This window comes from Globicephala melas, chromosome 20, assembly GCF_963455315.2.
Source record: "Globicephala melas chromosome 20, mGloMel1.2, whole genome shotgun sequence".
Taxonomy (NCBI): domain Eukaryota; kingdom Metazoa; phylum Chordata; class Mammalia; order Artiodactyla; family Delphinidae; genus Globicephala; species Globicephala melas.
In genome coordinates this window covers 9,176,690-9,191,835 of record NC_083333.1, presented here as the reverse complement: position 1 = coordinate 9,191,835, position 15,146 = coordinate 9,176,690, and the positions used below count along the sequence as shown (strand labels likewise).

Below are 15,146 nucleotides of genomic sequence, written 5' to 3'. Positions count from 1 at the left end.
GTGGCAAAGGAGGCCGCGGGAGGACGTAGACGTAATGACAGACGCGCCGTCTTGGAAATCAGGATGCCCTAGCTAGCTGTCTCACGACAGCTGGTGGAGTCCACTTGACGGCGCCTTTGCGACATCAGTCCTCGCTTGTCAGCGAGGAAGCCGGAAGCCGCAGCCGCCGCCGTCCCTTCCTCGTCCCCGCCCGCCGGGTGCCGTCGGAGGTTGACAGGTCGAGGCAGGGAGGCGGCGGCGGCGGCAGAGCCGGGCGCTCGAGACGGAGACCTCATGGGGAACGCTCCGAGTCACAGCAGTGAAGACGAGGCGGCAGCCGCCGGGGGCGAGGCCTGGAGTCCGCACCAGGACTGGGCCAAGGACTCGGGGACGACCCCCGGTCCGGGCCCCGCGGCCCCGGCGCTACCTCCCGCCGCAGCGCTACTGGAGCCGGCCCGACTGCGAGAGGCGGCGGCTGCGCTGCGGCCCGCGCCGCCCTACGAGTCTCTGGTGTCTAGGCACCACGGCGCGCTGTTGCGCTGGCTGGAAGAGCGGCTGGGCCGCGGCGAAGAGTCCGTCACCCTGGAGCAGTTCGGGGAGCTGCTGGAGGCTCGTGGCGCCGGCTTCTCGGGCGAGCGGTTCGAGGAGGTCAGGGCTGACTGGCGACTGTGGGGCGGGGGCAGGGCGGTCGCCCCCAAGGGCGTGAAGAGGTGGGCGGTGGCTTTGGAGAGGCTGGGCAGGAACCCATAGGGTGTGCAGGTTCCCAGAATAGGAGCATGAGTGTGCTGGGACTCACAGTGGGCGCTTCCAGCCTGTTCACTTTGGGAGACGACTGTGAATCTCTTTAACCTTTATTAGAGGTGTGGAAATCCTGGACTAGGCCGTTCTTGCTCGGAAGTACTGGACAGGTGTAGATGTCTTTGCATGTTGCTGTGGTATAGACCTTTGTGCTGTTGTCTGACGCTGCATCAACTGCCCTCTGGAGCTTCCTTATCATGCTCCAGAATGGTTTAAGGGAGATGTGCTCTAGGGATCAAGGGAGTGGCCATGAAAACCATTCTGTTTTATTGGCCAGTGGGTTTTTGCAGGGCCCCTTCTGAATCCAGTGTGTGGGCCTGACGAATGTGGGAGGAGAATAACACATATTGGAAATTTTCACATTCTGAAAGCCATTCTCATCACGCAGAAACTAGCTTTTCCAAAACACACATTTGTTTTAGAACTTTGAAAAGTCACATTTTCGACTCATTTAAACCTACCTAGAGCCTAAAACTGACAGGCAAATACCAGGTTTCCTGTCACTACTTGTAATTGTATATAATAGCTTTGGGCATAGTCACCAGCATTGTTTCTGTTAAGTGATTAACTGCAAATTGATATGGCAACAAAATATTTTCCTTGAAAGGGATCTTAGAAATTATCTGTACCACATTCTTCATTTTAGAGTTAAGAAAAGAACTGATCCAGGATCACCCTGTGAATCATTGGCAAAACTGAGACTGTCACTCAGATCTCTTGGTTTTTTGTTTTTCTTACGTCACACTACCTCCTTGGGGCCCTGTTTCTTTAACTCCACAATGTTATAACAGAAGGTGCTTAATTTGTGAAAATGGGTAAACCATGTAGTATATTCAGTGTCAGTGAAGGGTGAGTGCATAAAGCAGTAAACTGACAGGTACTTGTAATGCCATTAAAAAGTGATGTACACTTTAAAACCAGAGGCTTTTAAAATATTTTAAGGATGTTTTCCTCTACATGGCCAGAATTCAGATAATGTGGTTTGTGTGTTTCTTATATTTTCCTTTTAAAAATACCTGTAAAGAATCCTGACTTTAGAAAATGTTGGTAATATAACTTAGTGAAGTGTCTCCTTTTTTTTTTAAAATTCCAGGAGCATTCATAATAATTTCCACTCTTTTCGTTTTGTTCTGGTTTGTTTTTTGGCCATGCTGCGTGGCTTGTGGGATCTTATTACCCTGACCAGGGATCAAACCTGGGCCCCCTGCAGTGGAAGTGTGGAGTCCTAGTTACTGGACTGCCAGGGAATTCCCAATACTTTCCACTCTAGTCCTAGGTGTGTAAAGAGAAAATGAAGCAGTGTCAGAAAGAGCTGTGCAGATCTCTTGAAGGAGTTAGCACATTTCAAAATTGTCCAAAAGAGAATGGAGAGAAACTGTTTACATCGTGAGAGTGTCTGACAGGAATAGAGCTACAGGAGTCCCATAATGTAAGGCCAGAAGTCCTCGAGGTGTGGTCCAGAATTCACTCAAGGACTATGACGTTATCCATTCATTCACTGAGCAAATATTTATTGGGCATATACTGAGTGCTCAGCACTTGGATGACAGTGGACAAAGCAGATAACTTGTTCTTAAAGAATATCTAGTACTGAAAGTGATGCACGTTAACCCAGCAATTATAGGTGTGGTGAGTATTATCCAAGGGAAAGCATAGTGAAAAAATAGGAGTATTTAAGCTCATCCAGGGTGTCAAGGAAGACTTACCTGAGAAAGTTAACTTTTCAGCTCTGATTTGAAGGCTGAAAGCAGACAAGGAGCAGAGGTGTTAGCAGTGTTTCAGGCAGAGGGAGTCGAATACACAAGTCCCAAGTCCAGAGAATAGAGAATCAGAAAGAATGGTAGGATGTGTTATGGTTACAAAACTGCTTCAAGGCAGAAAATCCAGTGCATCAGTGCTTTAAATGATAAAGAAGCTTTTTATGTAAAAGTCCACTTAGGCAGTCCAGGATTGATATGGCAGTTTCACAATTATCAGGGACCTGACTCTGTCCATCTTCTTGTGCTGTCATCCTCCACAGTCACCTTCCACTTAATGACCCAAATGACTCTGTTGCTGTTGCTTTGCACAACCAGCAGGAAAGGGAAAAGGAAGGAGAGGGCCACAAACCCATTTGGCCAAACCCAGTCACATGGCTACACTTAAATGCAAAGGAGGCTGGGAAAGATCCTTATTCCATGGCCATATATTCAGCTAAAAATCAGGATTTAATTACTGAGGAAGAGGAAAACAGATATTGGGTTACAATTTCATAGACTGCAGCAGGAGGAGAGCAAGGCTAGGAAGCAGGCAGGGACCAGATTGTAGAGCAGGTTCTCATCGGTGTATAGTATTTACTAGTGTAATGGTAAGAGTTTCCAAGTTGTACATGTTGGTTCTTCCGGCTCCTGTTGCCATCCATGTGTACCCAGCTGTCTTGCCTTCACATACCTGTGACCTCAGTTGCTTGAAGTGTTGTCCTAAAAAAATTCTTGAACTTGTACCAAAGACCAAAGTCTGAAACGTTGTCATTTTATAGTGTAACACACCTTTTCTCTTGGTGGGTGTGGTCCATGGAGAAGGACTCTTTGATTTGGTCACAGGGAGAAATATTTAATTTAATTGACTCCTATGTAGAAGAGGAATTAGAGTTAAAATTAAATTCTTATTTGACATCAGAGATTAGAGATTAGATATTGTGCTCTTAATATGATAAGCTTCCAGAAAATCATGTAGACTTTGGAGCAGGAAAAAAGTGCTGAACATAGGATGATAGCAGATGCCTTGAATGTGGGAATTTAGTATGAATAGGTCTTATTATTATTATTTTTTTTTTTTTTTTTTTTGCGGTACGTGGGCCTCTCACTGTTGTGGCCTCTCCCGTTGCGGAGCACAGGCTCCGGACGTGCAGGCTTAGCGGCCATGGCTCACGGGCCCAGCCGCTCTGTGGCATGTGGGATCTTCCCGGACCAGGGCACGAATCCGTATCCCCTGCATCGGCAGGCGGACTCTCACCACTGCGCCACCAGGGAAGCCCTAGGTCTTATTTTATTAATTTTCTGTATTAGCTTTGGTGCCTACTTTGTGAAATTCGTTGGGTTGTAAAGTCTGAAGGAAGGACCATTTTCTTTTTTTAATTTAATTTTATTTATTTTTTATACAGCAGGTTCTTATTAGTTATCTGTGTTATACACATCAGTGTGTACATGTCAATCCCAATCTCCCAATTCATCCCACCACCACCCCACCCCCCGCCACTTTCCCCCCTTGGAGTCCATACATTTGTTCTCTACATCTGTGGCTCTGTTTCTGCCCTGCAGACTGATTCATCTGTACCATTTTTCTAGGTTCCACATATATGCGTTAATATACGATATTTGTTTTTCTCTTTCTGACTTACTTCACTCTGTATGCCAGTCTCTAGATTCATCCATGTCTCTACAGATGACCCAATTTCGTTCCTTCTTATGGCTGAGTAATATTCCATTGTATATATGTACCACATCTTTTTTTTAAAATAAATTTTTTTATTTTATTTTATTTATTTATTTTTGGCTGCGTTGGGTCTTCATTGCTGAGCACTGGCTTTCTCAGGTTGCGGCGAGCGGGGGCCCCTCTTTGTTGTGGTGCGCGGGTTTCTCATTGCGGTGGCTTCTCTTGTTGTGGAGCACAGGCTCTAGGCACGTGGGCTTCAGAAGTTGTGGCGCACAGGCTTAGTTGCTCCGCAGCATGTAGGATCTTCCCGGACCAGGGCTCGAACCTGTGTCCCCTGCATTGGCAGGCAGATTCTTAATCAGTGCACCACCAGGGAAGTCCCCACATCTTTATCCATTCGTCTGTCAGTGGGTATTTAGGTTTCTTTCATGACCTGGCTATTGTAAATTGTGCTGCAGTGAACATTGGGGTGCAAGTGTCTTTTTTTTTAATTAATTAATTTATTTTTGGCTGCATTGGGTCTTCGTTGTTGGTTCTTCATTGCTGCACACAGGCTTTCTCAAGTTGTGGCGAGTGGGGGCTCCTCTTCGTTGTGGTGCGTGGGCTTCTCATTGCAGTGGCTTCTCTTGTTGCAGAGCTCGGGCTTTAGGCACGCGGGCTTCAGTAGTTGTGGCACTCAGGCTCAGTAGTTGTGGCTCTTGGGCTCTAGAGCACAGGCTCAGTAGTTGTGGCGTACGGGCTTAGTTGGTCCGTGGTATGTGGGATCTTCCCGGACCAGGGCTTGAACCCATGTCCCCTGCATTGGCAGGTGGATTCTCAACCACTACAGCACCAGGGAAGTCCCGCATGTGTCTTTTTGAATTATGGTTTTCTCAGGGTATATGCCCAGTAGTGGGATTGCTGGGTCATATGGTAATTCTATTTTTAGTTTTTTAAGGAACCTCCATACTGTTCTCCATAGTGGCTTTATCAATTTACATTCCCACAAACACTGCAAGAGGGTTCCCTTTTCTCCACACCCTCTCCATCGTTTGTTGTTTGTAGATTTTCTGATGATGCCCATTCTAACTGGTGTGAGGTGATACCTCATTGTAGTTTTGATTTCCATTTCTCTAATAATTAGTGATGTTGAGCAGCTTTTCATATGCTTCTTGGCCATCTGTATGTCTTCTTTGGAGAAATGTCTATTTAGGTCTTCTGCCCATTTTTGGATTGGGTTGTTTTTTTTTTAATATTGAGCTGCTTGAGCTGTTTATATATTTTGGAGATAAATCCTTTGTCCATTGATTCGTTTGCAAATATTTTCTCCCATTCTGAGGGTTGTCTTTTTGTCTTGTTTGTAGTTTCCTTTGCTTTGCAAAAGTTTTTAAGTTTCATTAGGTCCCATTTGTTTATTTTTATTTTTATTTTTATTTCCATTACTCTAGGAAGTGGATCAAAAAAGATCTTGCTGTGATTTATGTCAAAGAGTGTTCTTCCTGTGTTTTCCTCTAAGAGTTTTATAGTGTCCGGTCTTACATTTAGGTCTCTAATCCATTCTGTATGGTGTTAGGGAGTGTTCTAATTTCATTCTTTTACATGTAGCTGTCCAGTTTTCCCAGCGCCACTTATTGAAAAGGCTGTCTTTTGTCCATTGTATATTCTTGCCTCCTTTATCAAAGAAAAGGTGACCATAGGTGCGTGGGTTTATCTCTGGGCTTTCTATCCTGTTCCATTGATCTATATTTCTGTGTTTGTGCCAGTACCATATTGTCTTGATTAGTGTAGCTTTGTGGTATAGTCTGAAGTTACGGAGTCTGATTCCTCCAGCTCTGGTTTTTTCCCTCAAGACTGCTTTGGCTATTCAGGGTCTTTTGTGTCTCCATACGAATTTTAAGATTTTTTGTTCTAGTTCTGTAAAAAATGCCACTGGTAATTTGCTGGGATTGCACTGAATCTGTAGATTGCTTTGGGTAGTATAGTCATTTTCACAATATTGATTCTTCCAATCCAAGAACATGGTATATCTCTCCATCTGTTTGTGTCATCTTTGATTTCTTTCATCAGTGTCTTATAGTTTTCTGAGTACAGGTCTTTTACCTCCTTAGGTAGGTTTATTCCTAGGTATTTTATTCCTTTTGTTGCAGTGGTGAATGGGATTGTTTCCTTAATTTCTCTTTCTGATCTTTCGTTGTTAGTGTGTAGGAATGCAAGAGATTTCTGTGCATTAATTTTGTATCCTGCAACTTTACCAAACTCATTGATTAGCTCTAGTAGTTTTCTGGTGGCATCTTTAGGATTTTCTATGTATAGTATCATGTCATCTGGAAACAGTGACCGTTTTACTTCTTCTTTTCCAATTTGTATTCCTTTTATTTCTTTTTCTTCTCTGATTGCTCTGGCTAGGACTTCCAAAACTGTGTTGAATAGTAGTGGCGAGAGTGGACATCCTTGTCTTGTTTCTGATCTTAGAGGAAATGGTTTCAGTTTTTCACCATTGAGAATGATGTTTGCTGTGGGTTTGTCATATATGGCCTTTATTATGTTGAGGTAGGTTCCCTCTGTGCCCACTTTCTGGAGAGTTTTTATCATAAATGGGTATTGGATTTTGTCAAAAGCTTTTTCTGCATCTATTGAGATGATCATATGGTTTTTATTCTTCAATTTGTTAATATGGTGTATCACACTGATTGATTTGCATATACTGAAGAATCCTTGCATCCCTGGGGTAAATCGCACTTGATCATGGTGTATGATCCTTTTAATGTGTTGTTGGATTCTGTTTGCTAGTATTTTGTCGAGGATTTTTGCATCTATATTCATCAGTGATAGTTGTCTGTAATTTTCTTTTTTTGTAGTATCTTTGTCTGGTTTTGGTATCAGGGTGATGGTGGCCTCAGAATGAGTTTGGGAGTGTTCCTTCCCCTGCAATTTTTTGGAAGAGTTTGAGAAGGATGGGTGTTAGCTCTTCTCCAAATGTTTGATAGAATTCACCTGTGAAGCCATCTAGTCCTGGACTTTTGTTTGTTGGCAGATTTTTTTTTTTTTTTTTTTTTTTTGTGGTACGCGAGCCTCTCACTGCTGTGGCCTCTCCCGTTGCGGAACACAGGCTCCGGACGCGCAGGCTTAGCGGCCATGGCTCATGGGCCTAGCCGCTCTGCGGTATGTGGGATCTTCCCGGACCGGGGCACGAAGCCGTGTCCCCTGCATCTGCAGGCGGACTCTCAACCACTGCGCCACCAGGGAAGCCCTAGTTTGTTGGAAGATTTTTAATCACAGTTTCAATTCATTACTTGTGATTGGTCTGTTCATATTTTCTATTTCTTCCTGGTTCAGTCTTGGAAGGTTATACCTTTCTAAGAGTTTGTTCATTTAAGGAAGGACCATTTTTATTCATTTATTTACTGTCTCAGCACAGTCCCAGCTCATAGCCAGTGCCCAGTAGGTATTTTCCCCATGGAGCCCTCAGTTTGATTTGACAGATTGAATATGGTACAGTCCTCATTCTCCAACCTCATATTTTATGTTCAATCTGTAACCTTTTAATAAGATTTTTCTTCTCTTTTCTTTTTTTTTTGCCATACCACACGGTTTGTGGGATTTTAGTTTCCTGACCAGGGATTGAACCTGGGCCCTCAGCAGTGAGAACGCAGAGTCCTAACCACTAGACCAGGGAATCCCCAAGAAGTTATTTCTTGACATTGGAGGAAACAGTTAAATACAGTTTTAGTGAAAACTTAAAAAGGTTCTTAGTCACTGTTGGGTTTAGAGGAAATTTGGAGAAGAATACCATCTTGGCATTATCATGTCATAGTATTGATCAATTAATTTAGAATGGCTCTGAGCCCAAGAACTATGCAAATAGAATTATACAGATGTAATTCTGTACCCTGTCAAGACAGTGTGAGAGACGTGAATGTACCGTAACGCGGAAGCAGGCTACAAGCGTTGCTTACCCTCAGCTCAGAGCCAGTAGAGGCTCCCCACTGCTTGAGGGATCAAGCACAGATTCCTCTGAATGAGTCGGAACCCACAGGCCAACCTGTCTCCCTGTCTGACCTTATCTACCTCTGTCCCCTGTGGGACACCTGCCTTGTCCTGTGTGTGGACCTTGCTTCTATGAGTTCTTCAAGATTCCCTGCCTTGGCACCATCACCTGGTCAGGACCAAGCCTTTCCTGTGACATGATTCAGATGGCTTCTATATAATCGTATTTTCAGTCCTACCCGTGAGGCTCTTGTTTCCTGTTCAGTACAGGTCTTCTGGCACTTAGAGTACACTGTGTAGCCTTGCTCTGCCATGGGGCTCTGAGGCACTGCCTGCACTTCTCCAGCACACAGGAAGCCTTCAGTAAGCGTTGGCCATTGATAGTGATGAAGCAGTGCAGAAGAGGAAGATCCTGGGGGAATTGGAGATTATTCTGGCTCTTTGTGCTTTGCTTTGGGGGGAGTGATGGTATTGGCTTTCTTTTGGAGAACTTCACAATCCACAAGAGCTATGGAGGAAAGGTCACAGATCTGTTTTGCCTTTCCCTGATTTCCAGAATACCACTACATTATGGACTCTCTTGCTTTAGAAACTTCATTGGCTTCCCATTGCCTTCAGAATCAAATGTTAGTCTAACATTTAGGTCTTTACACCCTTCCACTCTTACCTCCCAGTGCTATTTAGCCAGCCGGGTCCATTTACTGTTTCCCATATACGAGGGGAATTTTGTCCTTTGCTCCCTTTCTCTCGCTTCAGCCCTTTGCTCCCTGCTAAGCCCTTTCCACTTTCAAGGACCACATAGAAGCATTTAACAGTAGCATGGGAGTTTGGGAAAGGCTTCACCAAACCAGAGGTTGAGAAGCTGAAAGAATTTGCCAGGCAAAGAAAGAAAGGGATATTCCATTTGAAAGGCACAGCATGTGGAAATATATTGAGGTGAGAGAAAGCAAAACTTGGGGAATGATGTTTCTTTGGGACCTGGTCTAGAGTCTGAGTTGGCTGGGACCTTTGTAGCCATTGCAGGCAGCCTGTCCCCCACCTGCCCCAGGATCACTTCTGTAACATCTTGAACAGTTAGCCTGTTAAAGGTATTAGCGAGTTTCTGATTTATTTACTTATTTATCTTTTACATTTTTAAAAATAAATTTATTTATTTTTGACCGCTTTGGGTCTTTGTTGCTGTGCGCGGGCTTTCTCTAGTTGCGGCGAGTGGGGGCCACTCTTCGTTGTGCTGCACGGGCTTCTCATTGTGGTGGCTTCTCTTGTGGAGCCTGGGCTCTAGGCACACGGGCCTCAGCAGTTGTGGTATGTCGGCTCAGTAGTTGTGGCTCATGGGCTCTAGAGCTCAGGCTCAGTAGTTGTGACGCACGGGCTTAGTTGCGGCATGTGGGATACTTTCTGGACCAGGGCTCGAACCCGTGTCCCCTGCATTGGCAGGCTCTTAACTACTGCGCCACCAGGGAAGTTCCGAGTTTGCCGATTTGTAAGTCTGCCTGTTCCACTGTTCTTTTTTAGACTGAGCGTGAGAATTGGGCCCTGGACTCAGCCTGCTTGTGGGCAAATCCTAGTTCCACCATCCTCAAGCCGTGTGACCTTGATTGACTTACATGACCACTCTGAGTCTCAGTTGCCTCAGCTATAAAATGAGCATAATAATAGTATCTACCTTATATAGTCAGTGTGAGGATTAAATGAATTCATGTAAAGCCCTTAGAACAGTGTCTGGCACATGCTTAATGCTCAGTAAATGTTGCTGTTAGTGGTGTTATTCTTCTCTATTGTTCTGTCTCTGCTCTAGGATTGTTTACTCCATCTTCTGTGACAGCCCTTCAGTACTTCACTAGACATGGAATGTGGAACAGCCTTACAGATGAGTTAACTAAGGCCTTAAATGGATGTGACCCTTTCAGCCAACAGGTGGCAGAACTAGGACCAGACCTAGATCTTTTGACTTCTGATGGAGTGTGCTTCTCCAAGTTGAACCAGTGTGCAGCCTTTATATGTAAGCCTGGTGCGTTGCATTCTGCTTGTCTGAGCCCACAGTTCTGTTCTGTGATGATTTTGGCTCCTTCTCTATGTGTACTGTGGTCTTGATCCCAGTAGTGGTTAAGAAGGTTAGACAGGAATGGTCTGAGCCCGGCCCCGTGCTGCCCTCGGGCCAAGGCGAAGGGATGGAAATCTGTAGTCAGCCAGCCCACTTTTCTGTCTCTTGTCTGTGAGTTGTATCAATTATGGCCTCTAATTAGAATGTATTAATAGCTCTTTGCAGTTTACTAGGCATAGACTTGTTCATGAAACCTTTGGACCCCCACAACAAGCTATGAAGGAAGGTTGGGTGGGAAGAGGAGTTGAGACTTAGAGAGACCAAGAGTCTTGTCCCAGGTCTCACAGAAAGTAAGAGGTCCATGTGACACTGATCTCTTACCCACATTTCCCCTTAGTCTGACTGTGTTATACTCTTTATCTCCCACATGCTCCCTAGCATAATGCCTGCACTTGGGAGCTGCCTGCATGGTTGTCATGTGGACGGCAGAGCATGTAGCGGGTGTAACAGGAAGAGACCTGGAGCAGGAGAGGAGGAGGAATACAGCAGATCAGTCCAGGTTGCTGTCTATGTGGAGACTCCATGGAAATTGGGGGTCTTGCTCTGTACGCAGAGAGGTGAAGGTAGACTTGCTTTACTTTGCACCATGAGGTTAGACCCAGTGTATCGAGTTGGGTCTGGGGCCCCATGTTCCAGGGCAGTGAGTTTCAGACTGTCCCTTCAGTGGGTTGGAAACCTATTTAGTCAGTGTTAACCTGCAAGTTAAAAAAAAGAAAGAGTAGAATGGAATAGAAAAGGTCAGGGTACATTATATCTGATAAGAAAAAGTACATTGTTTCACCAAACTTTTATACCAATTACATGTATACTGGCTCATGATATAAAATGTATTTCTTACAGTGGATCAGCCGATAAAAGTTGAGAGGCACTGCTCTGAGGTTTATTGTCAAATTGGAGGGATCTTGGAGGGGGCAGCCAGCATGGGAATGAGACCAAAAGCCATACCACATAGAGAACTGGCTGAAGGATGGAGGGTTTGAAGAAACTCAGAGGACCTGATCAGTGTTTCCAGTGATCTGCAGGCTGTGTTGGGGTAGAAGGAACAGATGTGTTCTGAAGGGCCCCACGGGGTGGTAACATCAGGGATGGAGATTTCCATTTCTTATATAGGGAAGAGCATTGTTGCTGTCAACTGGCCAGAAGACATGAGCTTCCCATCACCAATGTATGTCACAGAGACACTGGAGAAGGGGTTCAGCAGTATAAAGGAACATATTTTAAGAGATTTGTAGGTCCATTCCAATATGGGAGCCTTTATAGATCTGGGAGGCTCGGCCCCCTCCACCCTTAGTCTTCTCCAGCAGCCTCATGGTACCCTTGCTGCGAGATCTGAGCTCTGTAGCCTGGTTGGCCAGGTTCTTTCTCTTCTGACCTCTGTGTGTCTCTTCACCCCCGCCCCCGCCTCCTTTCCACACTGCAGGTAGGTTATAGTTCTCACGATCTGTGGTGCACTCTGTGTCTGTTCTCACACTCTGTCCCCTCTACCCAGGATGGCCTCCCTGTCTTCATATCCTTGCAAATTCCTAGTTATTCATTAAGGCTCAATTCAAGGGTCATTTTTCTGAGGGCCATTTCCCCCAAACGCCCCTACCCCTCCTGGGCTTCTGGCTTCTGGAGTGCTTCTGTTAGCTCATGGCATAGTGGTCGACAGTGTGGGGTCCCAGATCAAACCAGGATTGGAATCCAAGCTCCATCATTTACCAGTACTAACCATGTGACCTTGAACAAAATGCTTAACTTCTCTTGCCCTCTCTAGTAAAGCGATAATACCGACCTTAGGGTTGTGGAAAATATGAGTTGATCCAGGTGAGGTACTTAGAACTCTGTCTGGTGCCTAGTAAATGCTTACTTAATAGTAAGTATCAGCTATTATAGTTATTTATGCTGTTACTTCTTTATTATAATTATCACACCTATCACATTGCTGCTCTCGGTTTACATATCTGTCTTCTTCTAGGCTGTAAGGATTTTGGAGAGCAAGGACTATGCCCTGAATCCCAATATGCACATACCCAAGCATGGGTCAAGTATATATGGCTGCCTGTCGGATGGTGTTGAATAACTGCTAAGTAAATTGGCTTCTGTGAAACAAACTAGATGTTAAGTGTTAGATTTTACAACTTGTGCATTTCTTTAAGGATGATTCCTTTTTTAAATTTTTTAATTAATTAATTTATTTTTGGCCGTGTTGGGTCTTCGTTGCTGCGTGCAGGCTATCTCTAGTTGCATTGAGTGGGGGCTATTCTTTGTTGCGGTGCGCGGGCTTCTCATTGTGGTGGTTTCTCTTGTTCCTGAGCACGGCTCTAGGCACCAGCTTCAGTAGTTGTGGCTCGTGGGCTCTAGAGCACAGGCTCAAGTAGTTGTGGTGCACGGGCTTAGTTGCTCCACGGCATGTGGGATCTTCCTGGACCAGGGCTCAAACCTGTGTCCACTGCATTGTCAGGAGGATTCTTAACCACTGCACCACCAGGGAAGCCCCTCTTTAAGGACAATTTCTGACTGTTAGGAAATCACGTATTTGTTTGGTGAAGCTGTTAGCAACGCTCTTCTGATATTTTTTCTCACCCGAACTGTCTTTATTTTGTTTGTTTGAAAATTCTCTTTATCATATCCATTAACTATTGACAGATCAACAGAGTCTGTTAAAAATAGCAGAATGTCACCGTTTGTATAGCCTTGCTTATATAGGATTTTTATCAGCCATAAACGGCAGGAGTTGTGTGGGAATTTGGGAACAAACAGCACTTGAGATGCAGGTGGCACTCGAAGTGCAGAAGTTCTGGTAGGAGTAGGACTTGAGTACTGTTTGAAATTTAGAGAGTGAGTCTCAGTTTTAAGGTTGATACTGAGTTAACTTGGGCACAAGGTGCTGAGAGCAAATTTTACAGATGCAGGAAAGAGATAGATAAGAGAGGCGTTTTGAGCACTTGGTCTCCGGACTGCAAGGAACCCCAGGTGTTATCTGGTCAAAGGAAGGAGAATGGAGTCGTGGTGAAGAACATGAGCTCTGGGGGCTTTGTAGTCGAATACTAGCTGTGTGACCTTGGGCAAGTTCTCCGACCTCTCTGTACAACTATAAAATGGCTAGGTTAAATAGTAAGGTCTTTTGCTGTTATAAGGAATAAATGATATGTACACTGCTTAAAATTTAGCCAGTGTTCAATATTAATTCAGAGCTTCCCAAACCATCTGTCAGTCCCAATTTAATGGGTTACAGCTGTACTAATCCCCTCAGACGCTGAGTCATACAAATACTATTTTCTCACTATGCTGTAATGTGAAGGAGTTGGGAGGTAGCTGTTATTGGTACTGCGTATTCACACCCTGGGACCTCAGGGCAGACAGAGGTGTGCTTCTGCTCTACCTCCCTCCATATCCATTGGCTCTACTTTTTATATTGGGGTGTGCTTAAAATTTCTTAATATTTATAATTTCCTCTTTATTATTATAAAAGCAACATATGTAGATTGCTATATTACCACTATTAACATCTTGATGTTTATTCTTTCAGATATATCTATGTATCTATGTATCTATCTATATATATTTGGTACCAAAGTAGGAAGTGCATATTTGCTTTTTGTTCAAACTAACAGGAGATCATTCTCTAATATTCTTCTGTAGCCTAGTGTTTTCAGTTAGTGGTATTCACTGTTCCATTAATTTCTGTTTAATTAATACCCAGGCCCCCCCAGAATGTATCCAGCTGTCCCACAAATCTCCCTTTATGGCTGATATATCCAGTGTACATACAGTTTTATTTAGAGAGGTACTATTCATCCATCTGCTTCCCAGCTTCCAAAATTTTGTTGCTATTGTAACATCTCCTGTTCTCTTTGTCCTTATGGTTAAAAAAAAAATCCCTTTATAATATTGTCTTAGTGGGATTTCATGAGGGAGCAGAGGTAAATGCATTTGTTTAGTATGACTTCTTTGAACACTCCTGTTGGCTGGTTGTCTAGCTGTTGCCCTGAAGCCTTGAGGGATGAGGTGGGCATTCCTTCTAGAGCTTCCTAATCCATCTTTATACCCCACTAACAGCAGACATATCCATCTTTTTTTATTTTGATGAAGCATAAGTATTTTACTAATTTTATAAAATATTGATCTCATTTTATTTATTTATTTATTGAATTTTATTTGTTTTTATACAGGAGGTTATTTATTTATTTAACTGGAGTACAGTTGCTTTAAAATGTTGTGTTAGTTTCTGCTGCACGGTGAAGTGAATCAACCATACGCATATGCACATCCCCTGCCTCTTGCACCTCCGTTCCCCGCCCTGCCTCCATCCCACCCAACTAGGCCATCACATAGCACCGAGCTGAGCTCCCTGTTATACAGCAGGTTCCCACTAGCTATCTGTTTTACACATGGTAGTGTATTTATGTCAAACCTAATCTCCCAATTCATCCCACCCTCCCCTTCCCCACCATGTCCAAACGTCCGTTCTCTACATCTGCATCTCTGCTCCTGCCCTGCAAGTAGGTTCATCTGTACCATTTTTCTAGATTCCACACATATGCGTTAATATACGATATTTGTTTTTCTTTCTGACTTCACTCTGTATGACAGACTCTAGGTCCATCCACATCTCTACGAATGACCCAATTTCATTTCTTTTTATGGCTGAGTAATATTCCATTATATATGTACCACATCTTCTTTATCCATTCATCCAGACACGTCCATCTTTATGATGAGCTTTTCCCTCTAGCTTCTATCTAATGACCTTAACTGCTCCTTCCTGTTACAACCCATCAGGTATTTGAAGAGGAGTCTATTACTCCCAGTCATCTTTCCTCCTCACTGAAGATTCCATGGTCCTTCAGCTCTTCTCACAGGGCAATTTCTAGCCTTCTCTTCATCAGGATATCTTTCCTCT

General features: G+C 44.1%; 1 protein-coding gene across 4 annotated transcripts in view; it reads left to right on the top strand.

Moving 5' to 3' along the window:
• Positions 1 to 154: 154 nt before the first annotated feature.
• The window catches only part of ZZEF1 (zinc finger ZZ-type and EF-hand domain containing 1), a 113,431-nt gene continuing 98,439 nt past the window's right edge, over positions 155 to 15,146 (top strand). For all 4 annotated transcript variants that reach the window (XM_030861721.2, XM_060290362.1, XM_030861716.2 and 1 more), the window contains exon 1: positions 155 to 627. In XM_030861721.2, coding sequence (XP_030717581.2) covers positions 274 to 627 — 354 coding nt within the window. In that variant the 5' untranslated portion in view covers positions 155 to 273. The remainder of the gene's footprint in view (positions 628 to 15,146) is intronic.